Here is a 22,786-nt window from a genome sequence, read left to right on the forward strand (position 1 = left end):
AAGGAGACGGCTCAGATCATTATCGAGAATGTTTTCCGAATTCATGGCCTTCCGTCTGACGTCGTTTCCGACAGAGGCCCGCAGTTCACGTCTCAATTTTGGAGGGAGTTTTGCCGTTTGATTGGGGCTTCCGTCAGTCTCTCGTCCGGCTTTCATCCCCAGTCTAACGGTCAAGCCGAACGGGCCAATCAGACTGTTGGTCGCATTTACGCAGTCTTTCTTTTCGTAACCCTGCGTCTTGGTCAGAACAGCTCCCCTGGGCAGAGTACGCCCACAACTCGCTTCCCTCGTCTGCTACCGGTCTATCTCCTTTTCAGAGTAGCCTCGGGTACCAGCCTCCGCTGTTCTCATCTCAGCTCGCCGAGTCCTGCGTCCCCTCCGCTCAGGCTTTTGTCCAGCGTTGCGAGCGCACCTGGAAGGGGGTCAGGTCGGCACTTTGCCGTAATAGGGCGCAGACTGTGAGGGCCGCTAATAAGCGTAGGACCAAGAGTCCTAGATATTGTTGCGGTCAGAGAGTATGGCTCTCCACTCAGAACCTTCCCCTTAAGACAGCTTCTCGCAAGTTGGCCCCGCGGTTCATTGGTCCGTTCCGTATTTCCCAGGTCATTAATCCTGTCGCAGTGCGACTTCTTCTCCCGCGCTATCTTCGTCGCGTTCACCCGGTCTTCCATGTCTCCTGTGTTAAGCCCGTTCTTCGCGCCCCCGCTCGTCCCTCCCCCCCCATCCTTGTCGAGGGCGCACCCATCTACAGGGTTCGTAAGATTTTGGACATGCGCCCTCGGGGCCGTGGTCATCAGTACCTAGTGGATTGGGAGGGGTACGGTCCTGAGGAGAGGAGTTGGGTTCCCTCTCGGGACGTGCTGGACCGTTCGCTGATCGATGATTTCCTCCGTTGCCGCCAGGTTTCCTCCTCGAGTGCGCCAGGAGGCGCTCGGTGAGTGGGGGGGGTACTGTCATGTCTTGTTATGTCTGTTCCTGTCCTTTCTCTTCACTCTGTCTCTCTCTGCTGGTCTTTTTAGGTTACCTTCTCTGTCTCTCATTCTTCAGCTGTTCTACATCTCCCCTAACTAGCTCATTCACTCTTTCACACCTGTTCTCTCTTCCCCTCTGATTAGGTCTCTATTTCTCTCTCTGTTCCTGCTACTTTCAGTGTCTGATTCTTGTTTGTGTTTTTGATGCCAGAAGCAAGCTGTCGTCTCGTTTGCTTCCACCTTGTCCTATCCTGTCGGAGTCTGCCTGGCAGGTGCATCCTGCACTATACTACGTTCTTTTTGTTCCATTGTCAACGTTGGAAGAGGATTTATGCCATTCCTGTTTTTCATTAAAGAACTCTGTTTTCTGTTAAAACCGCTTTTGGGTCTTCACTCAAGTACATAACACCCAGTCGTTCAGTCTTTTTGTTCTGTATCTATGGACGCGACACAGTCATTGGTTGTAAATATTCCATTCCATACTGGCTGGCAACGTTCTTATCCCTTGCATTCCAGCTAGCCTACTACAGCTAACTTACAGTCACATCAAACAATGCAGACAGAGTAACAACAATAGCTGCATTTGTTTAAGCTGTTTTCCAGTGACATCTATTTGGATATATCCATAACAGTGAGCTAACGAGGCTCGATTTCGCCTGGCATAGAAAATGTTCTCTCTCGTTAGGACACTGTTGTTCAGAGGAGCTAGCAAATAACACAGCTAACAATAACTTCAAACTGAAGCTGGGAAAACTGCAAACTAGCTGCACTTCATTTCATTTAACCTTTTTGAATTGACATTTCTTTGAATATATCCATAAAAATGATACCAGCTGATTGATGATTTCGACTGGCTGAGACACGCAGCCTGCCTCTCTCTCTCGTCCCGACTCCCCACCCCTACACTTTCTTTACTATGGGACAGTTGGAGATTGAATTTTGAATATTGAAACAATGTTGAAAATCTTGGAGAGACAGACATCAAGGTTTATACAAATCTCCACTGCTGAAAACTAAATGTTAGTCTAAAATAAATGTGAGATAATGTCTAGAGGCTTTTTATAGTGGAGATCAAGTTGATCACTTCCCTGCCTGGGCTGATGAGACAGTGGATTGCGCAGTCAGATGGAACAGAGTAAATAGGCATTTTAACGTCATAGATTTTGACGGTGGTAACTTGTGACACTTAACCAATCAGCATTCAAGATTAGACCCACCTGTTGTATGAAGACTAAACTCTCAAGTAGAGAGAGTCCTATTTTCTGTCTGGCAACAACTTGAAGATGCACAACGGACGTACTGTATATATTTCTCTGTCTATCAAAACACTTCAAAAATTGTTTAGGAAACCCTTTGAAGCTTGAGCAGTCAGCTGAGGTAAGAAGAGAAGAGCAAAAGACAGGGAGAGAAGAAGAGGAGAAGAGGTAGATCAAAATACAGGAAGAGAAGAAGAGAGAAGAAGAGGTAGAGGAAAACATACAGAGAGGAGAAGAAAGAGAGGAGAAGAGGAAAAGACAGCGAGAGGAGAAGAAAGAGAGGAGAAGAGGAAAAGAGAGAGAAGAAGAAAGGGAGGAGAAGATGAATAGGAAAAGACAGGAAAAGAAGAAGATAGGGGAAGAAGAAAACACAGGGAGATAAGAAGAAAGAGAGGAGAAGAGAAGAGGAAGAGGAAAAGACAGGAAGAGAAGAAGAGGTAGAGGAAAAGACAGGAAGAGAAGAAGAGGTAGAGGAAAAGACAGGGAGAGAAGAAGAGAAGAGGAAGAGGAAAAGACAGGAAGAGAAGAAGAGGTAGAGGAAAAGACAGGGAGAGGAAAAGACAGGAAGAGAAGAATAGGTAGAGGAAAAGACAGGAAAAGAAGAAGACAGGAAGAGAAGAAGGGGTAGAGGAAAAGACAGGAAGAGGAGAAGGGGTAGAGGAAAAGACAGGAAAAGAAGAAGACAGGAAGAGAAGAAGGGGTAGAGGAAAAGACAGGAAGAGGAGAAGGGGTAGAGGAAAAGACAGGGAGAGAAGAAGAGGTAGAGGAAAAGACAGGGAGAGAAGAAGGGGTAGTGGAAAAGACAGGAAGAGAAGAAGAAGAGAAGAGGAAAATACAGGAAGAGAAGAAGAGGTAGAGGAAAAGACAGGAAGAGAAGAAGTGGTGGAGGAAAAGACAGGGAGAGGAAAAGACAGGAAGAGAAGAAGTGGTGGAGGAAAAGACAGGGAGAGGAAAAGACAGGAAGAGAAGAATAGGTAGAGGAAAAGACAGGAAGAGAAGAAGAGGTAGAGGAAAAGACAGGAAGAGAAGAAGAGGTAGAGGAAAAGACAGGGAGAGGAAAAGACAGGAAGAGAAGAAGGGGTAGAGTAATAGACAGGAAGAGAAGAAGGGGTAGAGGAAAGACAGGAAGAGAAGAAGAGGTAGAGGAACAGACAGGAAGAGAAGAAGAAGAGAAGAGGAAGAGGAAAAGACAGGAAGAGAAGAAGAGGTAGAGGAAAAGACAGGAAGAGAAGGGTTCGAGGAAAAGACAGGGAGAGGAAAAGACAGGAAGAGAAGAATAGGTATGTCACGACTTCTGCCGAGGTTGGCTCTCCTGCCCATTCAGGCAGTGCTCGGCGGTCGTCGTCACCGTCCTACTAGCCACTACCGATCCCTTTTCGTGTATCTGTTGGTTTTGTCTGATTGGTTTCACCTGTGTGTTGTTTAGTTAATTAGTGTCTGTATATAATGTAGGTTGTCCCGCCCTTGTTTTGTGCAGGATTGTTTATTTGTCATCCATGTCTGTCGGTGTATCTTTTGTTCTTATTCTCTGGTTCGTCTTTTATCCTGTGTTGGATATTTCACCCTGTGTGTATTGGGTTGAACATGTTTTCTTGTTCACCGGAGAAAAAAACGTTCATCTCGCTATCTGCTCTCTGCGCCTGATTCCACCCACCTTGATTAGACGTGACAAGGTAGAGGAAAAGACAGGAAGAGAAGAAGAGGTAGAGGAAAAGACAGGAAGAGAAGAAGAGGTAGAGGAAAAGACAGGTAGAGGAAAAGAAAGGAAGAGAAGAAGAGGTAGAGGAAAAGACAGGAAGAGAAGAAGGGGTAGAGGAAAAGACAGGGAGAGGAAAAGACAGGAAGAGAAGAATAGGTAGAGGAAAAGACAGGAAGAGAAGAAGAGGTAGAGGAAAAGACAGGAAGAGAAGAAGAGGTAGAGGAAAAGACAGGGAGAGGAAAAGACAGGAAGAGAAGAAGAAGTAGAGGAAAAGACAGGAAGAGAAGAAGGGTTAGAGGAAAAGAAAGGGAGAGGAAAAGACAGGAAGAGAAGAAGAGGTAGAGGAAAAGACAGGAAGAGAAGAAGGGGTAGAGGAAAAGACAGGAAGAGTAGAAGACAGGAAGAAGAATAGGTAGAGGAAAAGACAGGAAGAGAAGAAGGGGTAGAGGAAAAGACAGGGAGAGGTAAAGACAGGAAGAGAAGAAGAGGTAGAGGAAAAGACAGGAAGAGAAGAAGGGGTAGAGGAAAAGACAGGGAGAGAAGAAGAAGAGAAGAGGAAGGGGAAAAGACAGTGAGAGAAGAAGAGGTAGAGGAAAAAGACAGGAAGAGAAGAAGGGGTAGAGGAAAAGACAGGGAGAGGAAAAGACATGAAGAGAAGAAGAGGTATAGGAAAAGACAGGAAGAGAAGAAGGGGTAGAGGAAAAGACAGGAAGAGAAGAAGACAGGAAGAGAAGAAGGGGTAGAGGAAAAGACAGGGAGAGAAGAAGGGGTAGAGGAAAAGACAGGAAGAGAAGAAGGGGTAGAGGAAAAGACAGGAAGAGAAGAAGACAGGAAGAGAAGAAGGGGTAGAGGAAAAGACAGGAAGGGAAGAAGGGGTAGAGGAAAAGACAGGGAGAGAAGAAGGGGTAGAGGAAAAGACAGGAAGAGAAGAAGGGGTAGAGGAAAAGACAGGGAGAGAAGAAGAGGTAGAGGGAAAGACAGGAAGAGAAGAAGAGGTAGAGGAAAAGACAAGGAGAGGAAAAGACAGGAAGAGAAGAAGGGGTAGAGGAAAAGACAGGAAGAGAAGAAGGGGTAAAGGAAAAGACAGGAAGAGAAGAAGACAGGAAGAGAAGAAGGGGTAGAGGAAAAGACAGGGAGAGAAGAAGGGGTAGAGGAAAAGACAGGAAGAGAAGAAGGGGTAGAGGAAAAGACAGGAAGAGAAGAAGACAGGAAGAGAAGAAGGGGTAGAGGAAAAGACAGGGAGTGAAGAATAGGTAGAGGAAAAGACAGGAAGAGAAGAAGAGGTAGAGGAAAAGACAGGAAGAGAAGAAGAGGTAGAGGAAAAGACAAGGAGAGGAAAAGACAGGAAGAGAAGAAGGGGTAGAGGAAAAGACAGGACGAGAAGAAGAGGTAGAGGGAAAGACAGGAAGAGAAGAAGAGGTTGAGGAAAAGACAGGGAGAGGAAAAGACAGGAAGAGAAGAAGAAGTAGAGGAAAAGACAGGAAGAGAAGAAGGGTTAGAGGAAAAGAAAGGGAGAGGAAAAGACAGGAAGAGAAGAAGAGGTAGAGGAAAAGACAGGAAGAGAAGAAGAGGTTGAGGAAAAGACAGGAAGAGAAGAAGAGGTAGAGGGAAAGACAGGAAGAGAAGAAGAGGTTGAGGAAAAGACAGGGAGAGGAAAAGACAGGAAGAGAAGAAGAAGTAGAGGAAAAGACAGGAAGAGAAGAAGGGTTAGAGGAAAAGAAAGGGAGAGGAAAAGACAGGAAGAGAAGAAGAGGTAGAGGAAAAGACAGGAAGAGAAGAAGGGGTAGAGGAAAAGACAGGAAGAGTAGAAGACAGGAAGAGAAGAATAGGTAGAGGAAAAGACAGGAAGAGAAGAAGGGGTAGAGGAAAAGACAGGGAGAGGTAAAGACAGGAAGAGAAGAAGAGGTAGAGGAAAAGACAGGAAGAGAAGAAGGGGTAGAGGAAAAGACAGGGAGAGAAGAAGAAGAGAAGAGGAAGGGGAAAAGACAGTGAGAGAAGAAGAGGTAGAGGAAAAAGACAGGAAGAGAAGAAGGGGTAGAGGAAAAGACAGGGAGAGGAAAAGACATGAAGAGAAGAAGAGGTATAGGAAAAGACAGGAAGAGAAGAAGGGGTAGAGGAAAAGACAGGAAGAGAAGAAGACAGGAAGAGAAGAAGGGGTAGAGGAAAAGACAGGGAGAGAAGAAGGGGTAGAGGAAAAGACAGGAAGAGAAGAAGGGGTAGAGGAAAAGACAGGAAGAGAAGAAGACAGGAAGAGAAGAAGGGGTAGAGGAAAAGACAGGGAGTGAAGAATAGGTAGAGGAAAAGACAGGAAGAGAAGAAGAGGTAGAGGAAAAGACAGGAAGAGAAGAAGAGGTAGAGGAAAAGACAAGGAGAGGAAAAGACAGGAAGAGAAGAAGGGGTAGAGGAAAAGACAGGACGAGAAGAAGAGGTAGAGGGAAAGACAGGAAGAGAAGAAGAGGTTGAGGAAAAGACAGGAAGAGAAGAAGAGGTAGAGGAAAAGACAGGGAGAGGAAAAGACAGGAAGAGAAGAATAGGTAGAGGAAAAGACAGGAAGAGAAGAAGAGGTAGAGGAAAAGACAGGAAGAGAAGAAGAGGTAGAGGAAAAGACAGGAAGAGAAGAAGAGGTAGAGGAAAAGACAGGAAGAGAAGAAGAGGGAGAGGAAAAGACAGGAAGAGAAGAAGAGGGAGAGGAAAAGACAGGAAGAGAAGAATAGGTAGAGGAAAAGACAGGAAGAGAAGAAGAGGTAGAGGGAAAGACAGGAAGAGAAGAAGAGGTAGAGGAAAAGACAGGGAGTGAAGAATAGGTAGAGGAAAATACAGGAAGAGAAGAAGAGGTAGAGGAAAAGACAGGAAGAGAAGAAGAGGTAGAGGTAAAGACAGGGAGAGGAAAAGACAGGAAGAGAAGAAGAGGTAGAAGAAAAGACAAGAAGAGAAGAAGGGGTAGAGGAAAAGACAGGGAGAGAAGAAGAAGAGAAGAGGAAGGGGAAAAGACAGGAAGAGAAGAAGGGTTAGAGGAAAAGACAGGGAGAGAAGAAGAAGAGAAGAGGAAGGGGAAAAGACAGGAAGAGAAGAAGGGGTAGAGGAAAAGACAGGGAGAGAAGAAGAAGAGAAGAGGAAAAGGAAAAGACAGGATTAGAAGGAGTAGAGGAAAAGACAGGGAGAGGAAAAGACAGGAAGAGAAGAAGGGAAGATGAAGGGGAAAAGACAGGAAGAGAAGAAGAGGTAGAGGAAAAGACAGGGAGAGAAGAAGTGGTAGAGGAAAAGACAGGGAGAGAAGAAGAAGAGAAGAGGAAGGGGAAAAACAGGGAGAGAAGAAGAGGTAGAGGAAAAGACGAAGAGAAAAAGGGGTTGAGGAAAAGACAGGAAGAGAAGAAGACGAGAAGAGGAAGGGGAAAAGACGGAGAGAAGAGCAGGTAGAGGAAAAGACGAAGAGAAGAAGAGGTAGAGGAAGAGGAAAAGACAGGGAGAGAAGAAGAAGAGAAGAGGTAGAGTAAAAGATGGAGAGAAGAACAGGTCGAGGAAAAGACAGGGAGAGAAGAAGAGGTAGAGGAAGAGGAAAAGACAGGGAGAGAAGAAGAGGTAGAGGAAGAGGAAAAGACAGGGAGAGAAGAAGAGGTAAAGGAAGAGGAAAAGACAGGAAGAGAAGACGAAGAGGACAATTCCAGAAGAGAAGAGGTAGAGGAAAAGACAGGGAGAGAAGAAGAAGAGGAAAAGACCAGAAGAGAAGAGGTAGAGGAAAAGAGACAGGGAGAGAAGAAGAGGAAAATTCCAGAAGAGAAGAGGTAGAGGAAAAGACAGGGAGAGAAGAAGAAGAGGAAAAGACCAGAAGAGAAGAGGTAGAGGAAAAGACAGGGAGAGAAGAAGAGGAAAAGACAGGAAGAGAATAAGAGAGAGAGAGTAGAAGAGAGGAACACGGAGAGAAGAAGAGAGATGGAGAAAAGGTAGGGAGAGGGAAAAGAGGTAGAGGGAGAGGAGGAACCAGTTGACTATGGTGAATAAAGTGTCTTGACTCTGTGAATACTGTAAAGTGGTAAATTCAGCATGGATTGATGTTTAGATTAGAACAGGACAGTTGGTGGAGATCCAAACTAACTGCTATCAGAATAAGATGCTGCTTTTGGACATAACAAGGAAAACATTTTCAAATCGGGAAAAACTAAACTTTTATTAACCTACAAATAATGAAAGAAATGACAACATTTTTGGATGGTAAACAACACATGGAAGCTTGAATAGAGACTTGAATAGACAACACAGCACAAAATAAACTATGTACAAAATAACATGTAAATAAAATATGAGATTGCATTTACATAGTGGGTGACGAAACATAACTCTGTGACACTTTGACACTTATAAACTAACACAGAAAAAAACAGAATTAGGCTCAAGAAGCAATGCAAAATGTACACCTACAAAAGATAAATACAATACATTAAATGAGAACTTTATACAAAACTCCCCCTTTTGTCTCCAAATCCGTGCTTCTTGCTAAGTATACAGTAGATGAGAGCTTGACAGTGAAACGACCATCTGTGTCGAGAGCTGCCTAAAAACATATTCATGTTTATATTATATTTAAAGTATAACTTCGGTAAAACAAAGCAAAATAAATCCAATCATGAACTCATCAATTTGATATTTGTAAACACAAATATATTACATAAATAGTACTTCTAATCTGATATTTTATAAAAATGTATTTTCTGATTGAAATGAAAAGGGAATCGCACATCTCTGATTGCATTTCTTTGAAAAGCAGCAAAAATATCCATCAACATTGTAGAAGTTCAGTTCTTTCAGCTCGGTCTGTTTGAAGCCTTTAAAGGGGCATTCCACAGTTGAATCAACAACAAACTATTGTCACCACCACTGTTTCAGTAAGAAGTTGAGAGATGGAGATATGTAACTACTCTCAAATCCATAGACAGGGCTGTGGTTGCAAGGACTGACCAGCCATGAGATGGAAATTCTAACTTTAACCGTGTTTTGAGGATATACATTGTTTACAGTTACTAAATGTAAACTGATACGAGACAACTTTGTTACAACCCCTGTTAACTCCTATCCAGTCATGTTGGAGCTATCTACTTACACAAACCCTTATAGCCAATCAGCTTCAGTGTTGTTTGTACGTGTTACAGTCTGTAAGAAGGCATACAATTGATCAAACTTAAACATTATACCAATAAATACACAGAAAACATAAATAAATGCTTTTGTCATGAGGTCATACATATTATCAATCAATTGGGGTGTGGACAGGGTCATGAGGCATTTTACAATATTTTGTCAATTCCATTAAATCAAATTCTGTTCAATTCAGTTCAATTCATTTTAAATAAAGTTATTATTTGACTCCAAGTTGTGTCTGAGAAGGTTCACAAATTCACCGGGAAAGGAAATTACATAAAAAAATGTTATTTTCGTCCTCTTCTTCATCCTTCTTCCTTCCGATGAGATTCCTTCTGCAAAGGCCTGAGTTTAACAAGGCTTCCATTTTGAGTTCAGTATTCTATTCCGGTCCAGAGGGTAGGAGTGTGACACAGAGACACATCAGACATGTTCTCTTCCTGTCAACATTCCCAAATCCTCAACGTTCACAGATCTTCATGGATGGAACAATCATCCCGGGAATCACTGTTTGTGGGAAGAGAGGAAGGGGAGCGAGACAGAGAGGTGTAGGGAGAGAGAGAGAGAGAGAGAGAGAGAGAGAGAGAGGTAGAGAGAGAGAGAGAGGTAGAGAGAGAGAGGTAGAGAGAGAGAGAGAGAGGTAGAGAGAGAGAGGTAGAGAGAGAGAGGTAGAGAGAGAGGTATAGAGAGAGAGGTAGAGAGAGCGAGGTAGAGAGAGAGGTAAAGAGAGAGGTAGAGAGAGAGAGAGAGAGAGAGAGAGGTAGAGAGGTAGAAAGGGAGAGAGACAGGTAGAGAGCAAGGGAGAGAGAGAGGTAGAGAGAGAGGTAGAGAGAGAGAGAGCAAGGGAGAGAGGGAGAGAGAGAGGTAGAGAGAGAGAGAGAATGACAAAAATAAAGAGAGGGAAACAGAGAGGTCAGTCTGTGTTTCATCAGAACAGTCACATAACAGCAAATGTGTTCCAGCATCTGGTGTACAAAGAACTCTCTCTCTCGCCCTTTCTCGCCCCTTCAAACCATAACATCTCTCTGTGTCTCAGCCAACATGGAACACACAGGCTGCAGTTGAAACAGCTCATTGTGTTTTCAGAATCTCTTCATGCTATTCTGTGGTCTAACCAGCTCTTCCAAGTCTGCGTCCCATGGCCCCCAACTCCTTATGGAGTGCACTAGTTTTGAGTAGTGCACTATGGTGCCATTTAAGGCCTGTTAACTTCTATTGTGTTCACTGGTGTACCACACACCCCTGCACGGGCTCTGTTTTTATTAACGGCTTGTTAACATATTTTTTTGTGACAATTTATAAGGAAATATAAAATGGAATACTGTGAAACTGCAGTATTCCACTGAGTGTGGAACTCTCTCATAGTGCCAACATGAAGACAACACAGTGATGTGTTGTTGACCCTGTATTGATTTCTGTCCCACTCATTCTAAGCTTATGTCCTGTCTCCAGCTCAGTGGGATTAATAAGGACCTGTGTGTGTATGTATATGTGTGTGTGTGTGTGTTCTTTTGTTGTGTTTTTGTGTGTCTGAGCAGCAGACTGATGGCCCGTTCACTGTGGAGCGAGAGGTAGGAAGAGAGGGAGAGAAAGAGGTGAAGAGAGAAGGAGAGAGGGTGAGGAAGAGAGGAAGGGAGTGAGAGAGGAAGAGAAGGAGAGAAGAGTGAGAGAGAGAGAGAGGGTGAGGAAGAGAGGAATAGAGGGAGGGAGGGAGGGAGAGAGAGAGCGAGAGAGGGAGAGGAAGAGAGGAAGGGAGGAAGGGAAAGAGAGAGAAAGAAAGAAAGAGAAGGAGAGAGGGGAAGAGATGGCAAGAGGAAGAGAAGAAGAGTAGCAGTCATATCCATCATCTCACTGTCGGTAGTTCAGCACCTCTATCAACTTGTATGGACCTTACGGCAGTAGATAGACCTCACGGCAGACTAAAGCAGTAGATAGACCTTACGGCAGACTAAAGCAGTAGATAGACCTTACGGCAGACTAAAGCAGTAGATAGACCTTACGGCAGACTAAAGCAGTAGATAGACCTTACGGCAGACGAAAGCAGTATATAAACCTTACGGCAGACTAAAGCAGTAGATAGACCTTACGGCAGACTAAAGCAGTAGATAGACCTTATGGCAGATTAAAGCAGTAGATAGACCTTACGGCAGACTAAAGCAGTAGATAGACCTTACCGACCTTACGGCAGACTAAAGCAGTAGATAGACCTCACGGCAGACTAAAGCAGTAGATAGACCTTACGGCAGACTAAAGCAGTAGATAGACCTTACGGCAGACTGAAGCAGTAGATAGACCTTACGGCAGACTAAAGCAGTAGATAGACCTTACGGCAGACGAAAGCAGTATATAAACCTTACGGCAGACTAAAGCAGTAGATAGACCTTACAGCAGACTAAAGCAGTAGATAGACCTTATGGCAGATTAAAGCAGTAGATAGACCTTACGGCAGACTAAAGCAGTAGATAGACCTTACCGACCTTACGGCAGACTAAAGCAGTAGATAGACCTTACGGCAGACTAAAGCAGTAGATAGACCTTACGGCAAACTAAAGCAGTAGATAGACCTTACGGCAGATTAAAGCAGTAGATAGACCTTACGGCAGATTAAAGCAGTAGATAGACTTTACGGCAGATTAAAGCAGTAGATAGACCTTACGGCAGACTAAAGCAGTAGATAGACCTTATGGCAGATTAAAGCAGTAGATAGACCTTACGGCAGACTAAAGCAGTAGATAGACCTTACCGACCTTACGGCAGACTAAAGCAGTAGATAGACCTCACGGCAGACTAAAGCAGTAGATAGACCTTACGGCAGACTAAAGCAGTAGATAGACCTTACGGCAGACTGAAGCAGTAGATAGACCTTACGGCAGACTAAAGCAGTAGATAGACCTTACAGCAGACGAAAGCAGTATATAAACCTTACGGCAGACTAAAGCAGTAGATAGACCTTACGGCAGACTAAAGCAGTAGATAGGCCTTATGGAAGATTAAAGCAGTAGATAGACCTTACGGCAGACTAAAGCAGTAGATAGACCTTACCGACCTTACGGCAGACTAAAGCAGTATATATACACCTTACGGAAGACTAAAGCAGTATATATACACCTTACGGCAGACTAAAGCAGTAGATAGACCTTACGGCAGACTAAAGCAGTATATAGACCTTACGGCAGACTAAAGCAGTAGATAGACCTTACGGCAGACTAAAGCAGTAGATAGACCTTACCGACCTTACGGCAGACTAAAGCAGTAGATAGACCTTACGGCAAACTAAAGCAGTAGATAGACCTTACGGCAGATTAAAGCAGTAGATGGACTTTACGGCAGATTAAAGCAGTAGATAGACTTTACGGCAGATTAAAGCAGTAGATAGACCTTACGGCAGACTAAAGCAGTAGATAGACCTTACGGCAGACTAAAGCAGTAGATAGACCTTACGGCAGACTAAAGCAGTAGATAGACCTTACGGCAGACTAAAGCAGTAGATAGACCTTACTGCAGACTAAAGCAGTAGATAGACCTTACGGCAGACTAAAGCAGTGGTTCGCACATGTTTCACTGTTTCCCTGCTGTGACCAACCTAGAAGATTTAGAGGTTTTCTTATGACCCACAAAGTCAATGCAACGGCCACTCTGAAGGGAAAAACTATTACACTATTTTCAGCTAGCTTAATATTAGCCTCAACACCCCACTTGGTCCCTCTGATGATATGAGAAACAACTAGACTAGAAGAAGACAAATAAAGAGGAAGGGAAATGTAAATCTTGTGGACAAGGAGAGAAAACCCTGTGGTTGGCATGATGGTTGGAGTGAAGCATATAATCTACAGAAGACCATGAAAGGGAGGAGAAGAGAAAGAGGGATGGGTGATTAAATGGAGTGAGAGAGAGACAGAGAGAGCTCACATACTTCAGGAGAAGGCCAGGCCCTGAAGAGAGCTGGAGGAGGAGTACTTGCTAGAGTCCACAAAAGACTGATCTACTGGAGGGAAGAGAGGAAGAGAGGGAGACAAAAATAGAAATACGGGGGGGGGGGTCAAGATGGAAGAAGTAGAAAAGGGGAAAGTAGGACAGGAGGGTAAAGAAAACAACAACATTATTGTAAAAGGGGATGGGGTATGGAGAGCGGTATAGAGCTGGACTCTAGCTAACTCACCAACAGACCATAGACTAATTACTGCCTCGCTAACATGATAACTAGCCAACAAGCTAAGCAGCCAACAAGCTAAGCAGCCAACAAGCTAAGCAGCCAACAAGCTAAGCAGCCAACAAGCTAGCTCACCTTGCAGTCCGTTAGCAATAGCACTGGTGCAGGTGAGTGGAGGGGAGGTCTGCGGCCGTACAACGGGGGCGAAGGCGCTCTTCTGTTTGACCGCAGCAGACACCATGTTGGCCGGAGAGAAGGAGAAGATGCCTGAAGAACTACTGCAGTTGGATGAAAGATTGGTGGTGGAGGCCATGGTGGGACTGGAGGGAACGACTGGAGGGGAGGGCAGGAAAGAAATGAGGAAAGTGGAGGATAGAGACAGGGTTAGAGAGAGGGACGAGAACAGAGGAGGGGGAGGCGAGAGGAACAGAAGGGGACTGGTCAACAGATGAAAACAGGAGGGACAACAGGACTCAGTTCAGCTGTTATAGATCTTACAAACAGGACTCAGTTCATCTGTTATAGATCTTACAGACAACAGGACTCAGTTCAGCTGTTATAGATCTTACAGACAACAGGACTCCGTTCAGCTGTTATATATTTTACAGACAACAAATCAAATCACATACACATATTTAACAAATGCTATTACAGGTGTAGCGAAGTGCTTGTGTTCCTAGCTCCAACAGTGCAGTAGTATCTAACAGTGCAGCAGTATCTAACAGTGCAGTAGTATCCAACAGTGCAGTAGTATCTAACATTGCAGTAGTATCCAACAGTGCAGTAGTATCTAACAGTGCAGTAGTATCTAACAGTGCAGTAGTATCTAACAGTGCAGTAGTATCTAAAACAATTTACAGCAATACACATACATCTAAAAGTAAAATAATGGAATTAAGAAATATATAAATAGTAGATTGAGCAATGAGTGCTATTGACTAAAATACAGTAGAATAGAATACAGTATATACCAATGAGATGAGTAAAGCAGTATGTAAACATTATTTAAACATGATTAAAGTGACTAGTGTTCCATTATTAAAGTGGCAAGTGATTCCAAGTCTATGTACAGAACCAGTCAAAAGTTTGGGCGCATCTAGTCATTCCAGGTTTTTTCTTTAATTGTACTCAACTTTGTAGAATAATAGTGAAGACATCAAAACTATGAAATAACACATATGGAATCATGTAGTAACCAGAAAAGTGTCTTCAAAGTAACCACCCTTTGCCTTGATGACAGCTTTACACACTCTTGGCCTTCTCTCAACCAGTTTCATGAGGTAGTCACCTGGAATGCATTTCAATAAACAGGTGTGCCTTGTTAAAAGTTAATTTGTGGAATTTATTTCCTACTTAATGTGTTTGAGCCAATCAGTTGTGTTATGACAAGTTAGGGTTGGGTACAGAAGATAGCCCTATTTGTTAAAAGACCAAGTCCATTTATGGCAAGAACAGCTCAAATAAGCAAAGAGAAATGACAGTCCATCATTACTTTTACACTGTTTGTATTAGGCCATATTCCCAGTCACCTTGCCATGGTTAAATGCGGTGGTTCGCGCTTTCAGTTTTGCGCAAATGCTGCCATCTATCCACGGTTTCTAGTTTGGTTAGGTTTTAATAGTCACAGTGGGAACAGAATCTCCTATACACTTCCTGATCAACTCAGTCATCATATCTGTGTATTTTTCGATGTTATTCTCAGAGGCTACCCGGAACATATACCATTCCGCGTGATCAAAACAATCTTGAAGCATGGATTTCAATTTGTCAGACCAGCGTTGAATAGACCTTAGCACAAGTACATCCTGTTTGAGTTTCTGCCTTTAGGAAGGGAGGAGCAAAATGGAGTCATGATCAGATTTGCCCAAGGGAGGGCGGGGGTAGGACTTTGTAGGTATTTTGAAAAGTTGAGTAGCAGTGGTCCAATGTTTTCCCAGCGCGAGTACTACAGTCAAAGTGTTGGTAGAACTTTGGTAGCGTTTTCCTCAAATTTGCTTTGTTAAAATCCCCAGCTACAATAAATGCAGCCTCAGGATATGTTGTTTCCAGTTTGCATAACGTCCAGTGTAGTAATTAAGAGCCATCGTGGTATCGGCTAGAGAGGAGGTATAGAGGGCCTTTACTTTAACCGTATAGAATTCTCTTGGGAGGTAATACGGTCGGCATTTGTTTGTGAGGTATTCTAGGTCGGGTGAACAAAAGGACTTGAGTTTCTGTATGTTGTCACAATCACACCATGAGTAGTTAATCACGAAACATACACCCCCAACTTTCTTCTTCCCTGAGAGTTCTTTATTCCAATCTGCGCGATGTACTGTGAGATGTACGCAGCTGGCTGTATGGATGGGGACAGTATATCCCAGTATATAACATTTAGAGAGACCAACTTCAGCGGAAGTTGTGACACAATGAAGACATTAAAACTATGAAATAACACATGAAATCATGTAGTAACCAAAAAAGTGTTAAACAAATCAAAATATATTTTATATTTGAGATTCTCCAAATAGCGACCCTTTGACTTGATGACAGCTTTGCACACTCTTAGCATTCTCTCAACAAACTTCACCTGGAATGCTTTTCCAACAGTCAGGAAGGAGTTCCCACATACAGTGGGGCAAAAAAGTATTTAGTCAGCCACCAATTGTGCAAGTTCTCCCACTTAAAAATATGAGAGAGGCCTGTAATTTTCATCATAGGTACACTTCTACTATGACAGACAAAATCTGAAAAAAAATCCAGAATATCACATTGTAGAATTTTTAATGAATTTATTTGCAAATTATGGTGGAAAATAAGTATTTGGTCAATAACAAAAGTTTATCTCAATACTTTGTTATATACCCTTTGTTGGCAATGACAGAGGTCAAACGTTTTCTGTAAGTCTTCACAAGGCTTTCACTGTCACGACTTCCACCGAAGTTGGCTCCCCTGCCTGTTCGAGCGGTGCTCGGCGGTCGTCGTCACTGTCCTACTAGCCACTACCGATCGCATTTTCGTTTGTCTGTTGGTTTTATCTTATTATTTTCACCTGTGTGTATTTTAGTTTAATTAGCGTCCTTATATATAGTAGGTTGTCCCGCCCTTGTTTTGTACGGGATTGTTTTTTGTTACTCTGTCGTATGGTGGTTTTCGCATGTGTATTCTCCGGACTATTTGGTCCTGTGTTTGGGCTGGTCAATTGTATGCGCCCTGTATGTTGGCGTGACCGTTTTTGTGCGCCGGAGAATAAATTGACGATCTACTGAACCCTGCTCTCTGCGCCTGATTCCACCCACCACTCCTAGTATCCCGTGACATTCACACACTGTTGCTGGTATTTTGGCTCATTCCTCCATGCAGATCAGCAGTGATGTTTTGGGGCTGTTGCTGGGCAACACGGACTTTCAATTCCCTCCAAAGATTTTCTATGGGGTTGAGATCTGGAGACTGGCTAGGCCACTCCAGGACCTTGAAATGCTTCTTACGAAGCCACTCCTTTGTTGCCCGGGCGGTGTGTTTGGGAACATTGTCATGCTGAAAGACCCAGCCACGTTTCATCTTCAATGCCCTTGCTGATGGAAGGAGGTTTTCACTCAAAATCTCACGATACATGGCCCCATTCATTCTTTCCTTTACACGGATCAGTTGTCCTGGTCCCTTTGCAGAAAAACAGCCCCAAAGCATGATGCTTCCACCCCCATGCTTCACAGTAGGTATGGTGTTCTTTGCATGCAACTCAGCATTCTTTGTCCCCCAAACACGATGAGTTGAGTTTTTACCAAAAAGTTCTATTTTGGTTTCATCTGACCATATGACATTCTCCCAATCTTCTCCTGGATCGTCCAAATGCTCTCTAGCAAACTTCAGACGGGCCTGGACATGTACTGGCTTAAGCAGGGGGACACGTCTGGCACTGCAGGATTTGAGTCCCTGGCGGCGTAGTATGTTACTGATGGTAGGCTTTGTTACTTTGGTCCCATCTCTCTGCATGTCATTCACTAGGTCCCCCCGTGTGGTTCTGGGATTTTTGATCACAGTTCTTGCGATCATTTTGACCCCACGGGGTGAGATCTTGCGTGGAGCCCCAGATCGAGGGAGATTATCAGTGGTCTTGTATGTCTTCAATTTCCTAATAATTGCTCCCACAGTTTATTTCTTCAAACCAAGCTGCTTACCTTTTGCAGATTCAGTCTTCCCAGCCTGGTGCATGTCTACAATTTTGTTTTTGGTGTCCTTTGACAGCTCTTTGGTCTTGGCCATAGTGGAGTTTGGAGTGTGACTGTTTGAGGTTGTGGACAGGTGTCTTTTATACTGATAACAAGTTCAAACAGGTGCCATTAATACAGGTAACGAGTGGAGGACAGAGGAGCCCCTTAAAGAATAAGTTACAGGTCTGTGAGAGCCAGAAATCTTGCTTGTTTGTAGGTGACCAAATACTTATTTTCCACCATAATTTGCAAATAAATTCATAAAAAATTCTACATTGTGATTTTTTTTTTCTAATTTTGTCTGTCATAGTTGAAGTGTACCTATGATGAAAATTACAGGCCTCTCTCATCTTTTTAAGTGGGAGAACTTGCACAATTGGTGGCTGACTAAATACTTTTTTGCCCCACTAAATGCTGAGCACTTGTTGGCTGCTTTTCCTTCACTCTGTGGTCCGACTGATCCCAAAACAATCTCAATTTGGTTGAGGTCGGGGGATTGTGGAGGCCAGGTCATCTGATGCAGCACTCCATCACTCTCCTTCTTTGTAAAATAGCCATTACACAGCCTGGAGGTGTGCCGGATTACTTCCGGCGCCGACAGAGAAGGCCGCCTTGCTTCGCGTTCCTAGGAAACTATTCAGTTTTTTTTTTTTTTTTTATGTGTCATTTATTACATTGGTACCCCAGGTCATCTTAGGTTTCATTATATACAGTCGAGAAGAACTACTGAATATAAGAGCAGCGTCAACTCACCATCAGTACGACCAAGAATATGACTTTCCCGAAGCGGATCCTGTGTTCTGCCTTTCACCCAGGACAACGGAATGGATCCCAGCCGGCGACCCAAAATAACGACTTCGTAAAAGAGGGAAACGAAGCGGTCTTCTGGTCAGACTCCGGAGACGGGCACATCGCGCACCACTCCCTAGCATACTTCTCGTCAATGTCCAGTCTCTTTACAACAAAGTTGATGAAATCCGAGCAAGGGTAGCATTCCAGAGGGACATCAGAGACTGTAACGTTCTTTGCTTCATGGAAACATGGCTCACTCGAGAGACGCTATCGGAGTCGGTGCAGCCAGCTGGTTTCTCCACGCATCGCGCCGACAGAAACAAACATCTTTCTGGTAAGAAGAGGAGCGGGGGCGTATTATGCTTTATGGTTAACGAGACGTGGTGTGGTCACAACAACATACAGAAACTCAAGTCCTTCTGTTCACCTGATTTTGAATTCCTCACAATCAAATGTCGACCGCATTATCTACCAAGGGAATTCTCTAGGATTATAATCACAGCCGTATATATTCCCCCACAAGGAGACATATCGATGGCTCTGAACGAACTTTATTTGACTCTTTGCAAACTGGAAACCACATATCCTGAGGCTGCATTCATTGTAGCTGGGGATTTTAACAAGGCTAATCTGAAAACAAGACTCCCTAAATTGTATCAGCATATCGATTGCGCAACCAGGGCTGGTAAACCTTGGATCATTGCTATTCTAACTTCCGCGACGCATATAAGGCCCTCCCTTGCCCTCCTTTCAGAAAAGCTGACCACGACTCCATTTTGTTGCTCCCTGCCTACAGACAGAAGCTAAAACAAGAAGCTCCCTCGTTGAGGTCTGTTCAACGCCGGTCCGACCAATCTGATTCCACACTCCAAGACTGCTTCCATCACGTAGACTGGGATATGTTTCGTATTGCGTCAAACAACAACATTGACGAATACGCTGATTCGGTGAGCGAGTTCATTAGAACGTGTGTTTAAGATGTTGTTCCCATAGCAATGATTAAAACATTCCCAAACCAGAAACCGTGGATTGATGGCAGCATTCACGTGGAACTGAAAGTGCGAACCACTGCTTTTAATCAGGGCAAGGTGACCGGAAACATGACCGAATACAAACAATGTAGCTATTCCCTCCACAAGGCAATCAAACAAGCTAAGCGTCAGTATAGAGACAAAGTAGAATCGCAATTCAACGGCTCAGACACAAGAGGTATGTGGCAGGGTCTACAGTCAATCACGGATTACAAAAAGTAAACCAGCCTCGTCACGGACCAGGATGTCTTGCTTCCACGCAGACTAAATAACTTTTTTGCCCGTTTTGAGGACCATACAGTGCCACTGACATGGCCCGCAACCAAAACATGCGGACTCTCCTTCACTGCAGCCGAGGTGAGTAAAACATTTAAACGTGTTAACCCTTGCAAGGCTGCAAGCCCAGACGATGCAATCTCAACCACACTGCACACTGCCCTAAACCATTTGGACAAGAGGAATACCTATGTGAGAATGCTGTTCATCGACTACAGCTCGGCATTCAACACCATAGTACCCTCCAAGCTCGTCATCAAGCCCGAGACCCTGGGTCTCGACCCTGCCCTGTGCAACTGGGTACTGGACTTCCTGACGGGCCGCCCCCAGGTGGTGAGGGTAGGTAACAACATCTCCTCCCCGCTGATCCTCAACACTGGGGCCCCACAAGGGTGCGTTCTGAGCCCTCTCCTGTACTCCCTGTTCACCCACGACTGCGTGGCCACGCACGCCTCCAACTCAATCATCAAGTTTGCGGACGACACAACAGTGGTAGGCTTGATTACCAACAACGACGAGACGGCCTACAGGGAGGAGGTGAGGGCCCTCGGAGTGTGGTGTCAGGAAAATAACCTCCCTGATTGTGGACTTCAGGAAACAGCAGAGGGAACACCCCCCTATCCACATAGATGGAACAGTAGTGGAGAGAGTAGCACGTTTTAAGTTCCTCGGCATACACATCACAGACAAACTGAATTGGTCCACTCACACAGACAGCATCGTGAAGAAGGCGCAGCAGCGCCTCTTCAACCTCAGGAGGCTGAAAAAATTTGGCTTGTCACCAAAAGCACTCTCAAACTTCTACAGATGCACAATCGAGAGCATCCTGGCGGGCTGTATCACCGCCTGGTACGGCAACTGCTCCGCCCTCAACCATAAGGCTCTCCAGAGGGTAGTGAGGTCTGCACAATGCATCACCGGGGGCAAACTACCTGCCCTCCAGGACACCTACACCACCCGATGTTACAGGAAGGCCATAAAGATCATCAAGGACATCAACCACCCGAGCCACTGCCTGTTCACCCAGCTATCATCCAGAAGGCGAGGTCAGTACAGGTGCATCAAAGCTGGGACCGAGAGACTGAAAAACAGCTTCTATCTCAAGGCCATCAGACTGTTAAACAGCCACCACTAACATTGAGTGGCTGCTGCCAAAACACTGACACTGACTCAACTCCAGCCACTTTAATAATGGGAATTGATGGGAAATGATGTAAATATATCACTAGCCACTTTAAACAATGCTACCTTATATAATGTTACTTACCCTACATTATTCATCTCATATGCATACGTATATACTGTACTCTATATCATCGACTGCATCCTTATGTAATACATGTATCACTAGCCACTTTAACTATGCCACTTTGTATACATACTCATCTCATATGTATATACTGTACTCGATACCATCTACTGTATCTTGCCTATGCTGCTCTGTACCATCACTCATTCATATATCCTTATGTACATATTCTTTATCCCCTTACACTGTGTATAAGACAGTAGTTTAGGAATTGTTAGTTAGATTACTTGTTGGTTATTACTGCATTGTCGGAACTAGAAGCACAAGCATTTCGCTAGACTCGCATTAACATCTGCTAACCATGTGTATGTGACAAATAACATTTGATTTGATTTGATTTGAAAGGACAGATTTCCACTGGTCTAATGTCCATTGCTCGTGTTTCTTGGCCCAAGCAAGTATCTTCTTCTTTTTGGTGTCCTTCAGTAGTGGTTTCTTTGCAGCAATTTGACCATGAAGGCCTGATTCACACAGTCTCCTCTGAACAGTTGATGTTGAGATGTGTCTGTTACTCGAACTCCATTAAGCATTTTTTGGGCTGCAATTTCGGAGGCTGGTAACTCTAATGAGCTTATCCTCTAGGGCAGGGGTAACTCTGGGTCTTCCATTCCTGTGGCGGTCCTCATGAGAGCCAGATTCATCAGAGCACTTAATGGTTTTTGCGACTGCACTTGGAAAAAAATGTTCAGGTAGTTCTGGTTACTACATGATTCCATATGTGTTATTTCATAGTGTTGATGTCTTCACTATTATTCTACAATGTGGAAAATAGTAAAATAAAGAAAAACCCTTGAGTGAGTAGGTGTCTAAAACTCACAGACTCAGTTCATCTGTTATAGATCTTACAGACAACAGGACTCAGTTTATCTGTTATAGATCTTACAGACAACAGGACGCAGTTCAGCTGTTATAGATCTTACAGACAACAGGACTCAGTTCAGCTGTTATAGATCTTACAGACAACAGGACTCAGTTCATCTGTTATAGATCTTACAGACAACAGGACTCAGTTCAGCTGTTATAGATCTTACAGACAACAGGACTCAGTTCAGCTGTTATAGATCTTACAGACAACAGGACGCAGTTCAGCTGTTATTGATCTTGCAGACAAAAGGACTCAGTTAATCTGTTTTAGATCTTTTATTTTTATTTCACCTTTATTTAACCAGGTAGGCTAGTTGAGAACAAGTTCTCATTTACAACTGCGACCTGGCCAAGATAAAGCATAGCAGTGTGAACAGACAACACAGAGTTACACATGGAGTAAACAATTAACAAGTCAATAACACAGTAGACAAAAAAAGGGGAGTCTATATACAATGTGTGCAAAAGGCATGAGGAGGTAGGCGAATAATTACAATATTGCAGATTAACACTGGAGAGATAAATGATCAGATGATCATGTACAGGTAGAGATATTGGTGTGCAAAAGAGCAGAAAAGTAAATAAATAAAAACTGTGGGGATGAGGTAGGTGAAAATGGGTGGGCTATTTACCAATAGATTATGTACAGCTGCAGCGATCGGTTAGCTGCTCAGATAGCTGATGTTTGAAGTTGGTGAGGGAGATCTCCAACTTCAGCGATTTTTGCAATTCGTTCCAGTCACAGGCAGCAGAGCACTGGAACGAAAGGCGGCCGAATGAGGTGTTGGCTTTAGGGATGATCAGTGAAATACACCTGCTGGAGCACGTGCTAAGGATGGGTGTTGCCATCGTGACCAGTGAACTGAGATAAGGCGGAGCTTTACCTAGCATGGCCTTGTAGATGACCTGGAGCCAGTGGGTCTTGCGACGAATATGTAGCGAGGGCCAGCCGACTAGAGCATACAAGTCGCAGTGGTGGGTAGTATAAGGTGCTTTAGTGACAAAACGGATGGCACTGTGATAAACTGCATCCAGTTTGCTGAGAAGAGTGTTGGAAGCAATTTTGTAGATGACAAAGCCGAAGTCGAGGATCGGTAGGATAGTCAGTTTTACTA

At 44.1% G+C, this 22,786-nt stretch overlaps 1 protein-coding gene across 2 annotated transcripts in view; it reads right to left on the minus strand.

The window, feature by feature from the left end:
- Positions 1-8,077: 8,077 nt before the first annotated feature.
- Positions 8,078-22,786, minus strand: part of LOC135545544 (transcription factor COE1-A-like) — a 149,773-nt gene continuing 135,064 nt past the window's right edge. The window contains exons 15-17 of one of the 2 annotated variants that reach the window (XM_064973213.1): positions 13,345-13,542; positions 12,973-13,041; positions 9,498-9,566 (exon numbers count right to left, since the gene is read on the minus strand). In XM_064973213.1, the coding sequence (XP_064829285.1) occupies positions 12,974-13,041; positions 13,345-13,542 (266 nt within the window). In that variant the 3' untranslated portion in view covers positions 9,498-9,566; position 12,973. Of the gene's footprint in view, positions 9,567-12,972; positions 13,042-13,344; positions 13,543-22,786 lie in introns of both variants that reach the window. The other variant, XM_064973214.1, reaches the window with a different exon arrangement.

This window comes from Oncorhynchus masou, chromosome 9, assembly GCF_036934945.1.
Source record: "Oncorhynchus masou masou isolate Uvic2021 chromosome 9, UVic_Omas_1.1, whole genome shotgun sequence".
In the NCBI taxonomy this organism is placed as follows: domain Eukaryota; kingdom Metazoa; phylum Chordata; class Actinopteri; order Salmoniformes; family Salmonidae; genus Oncorhynchus; species Oncorhynchus masou.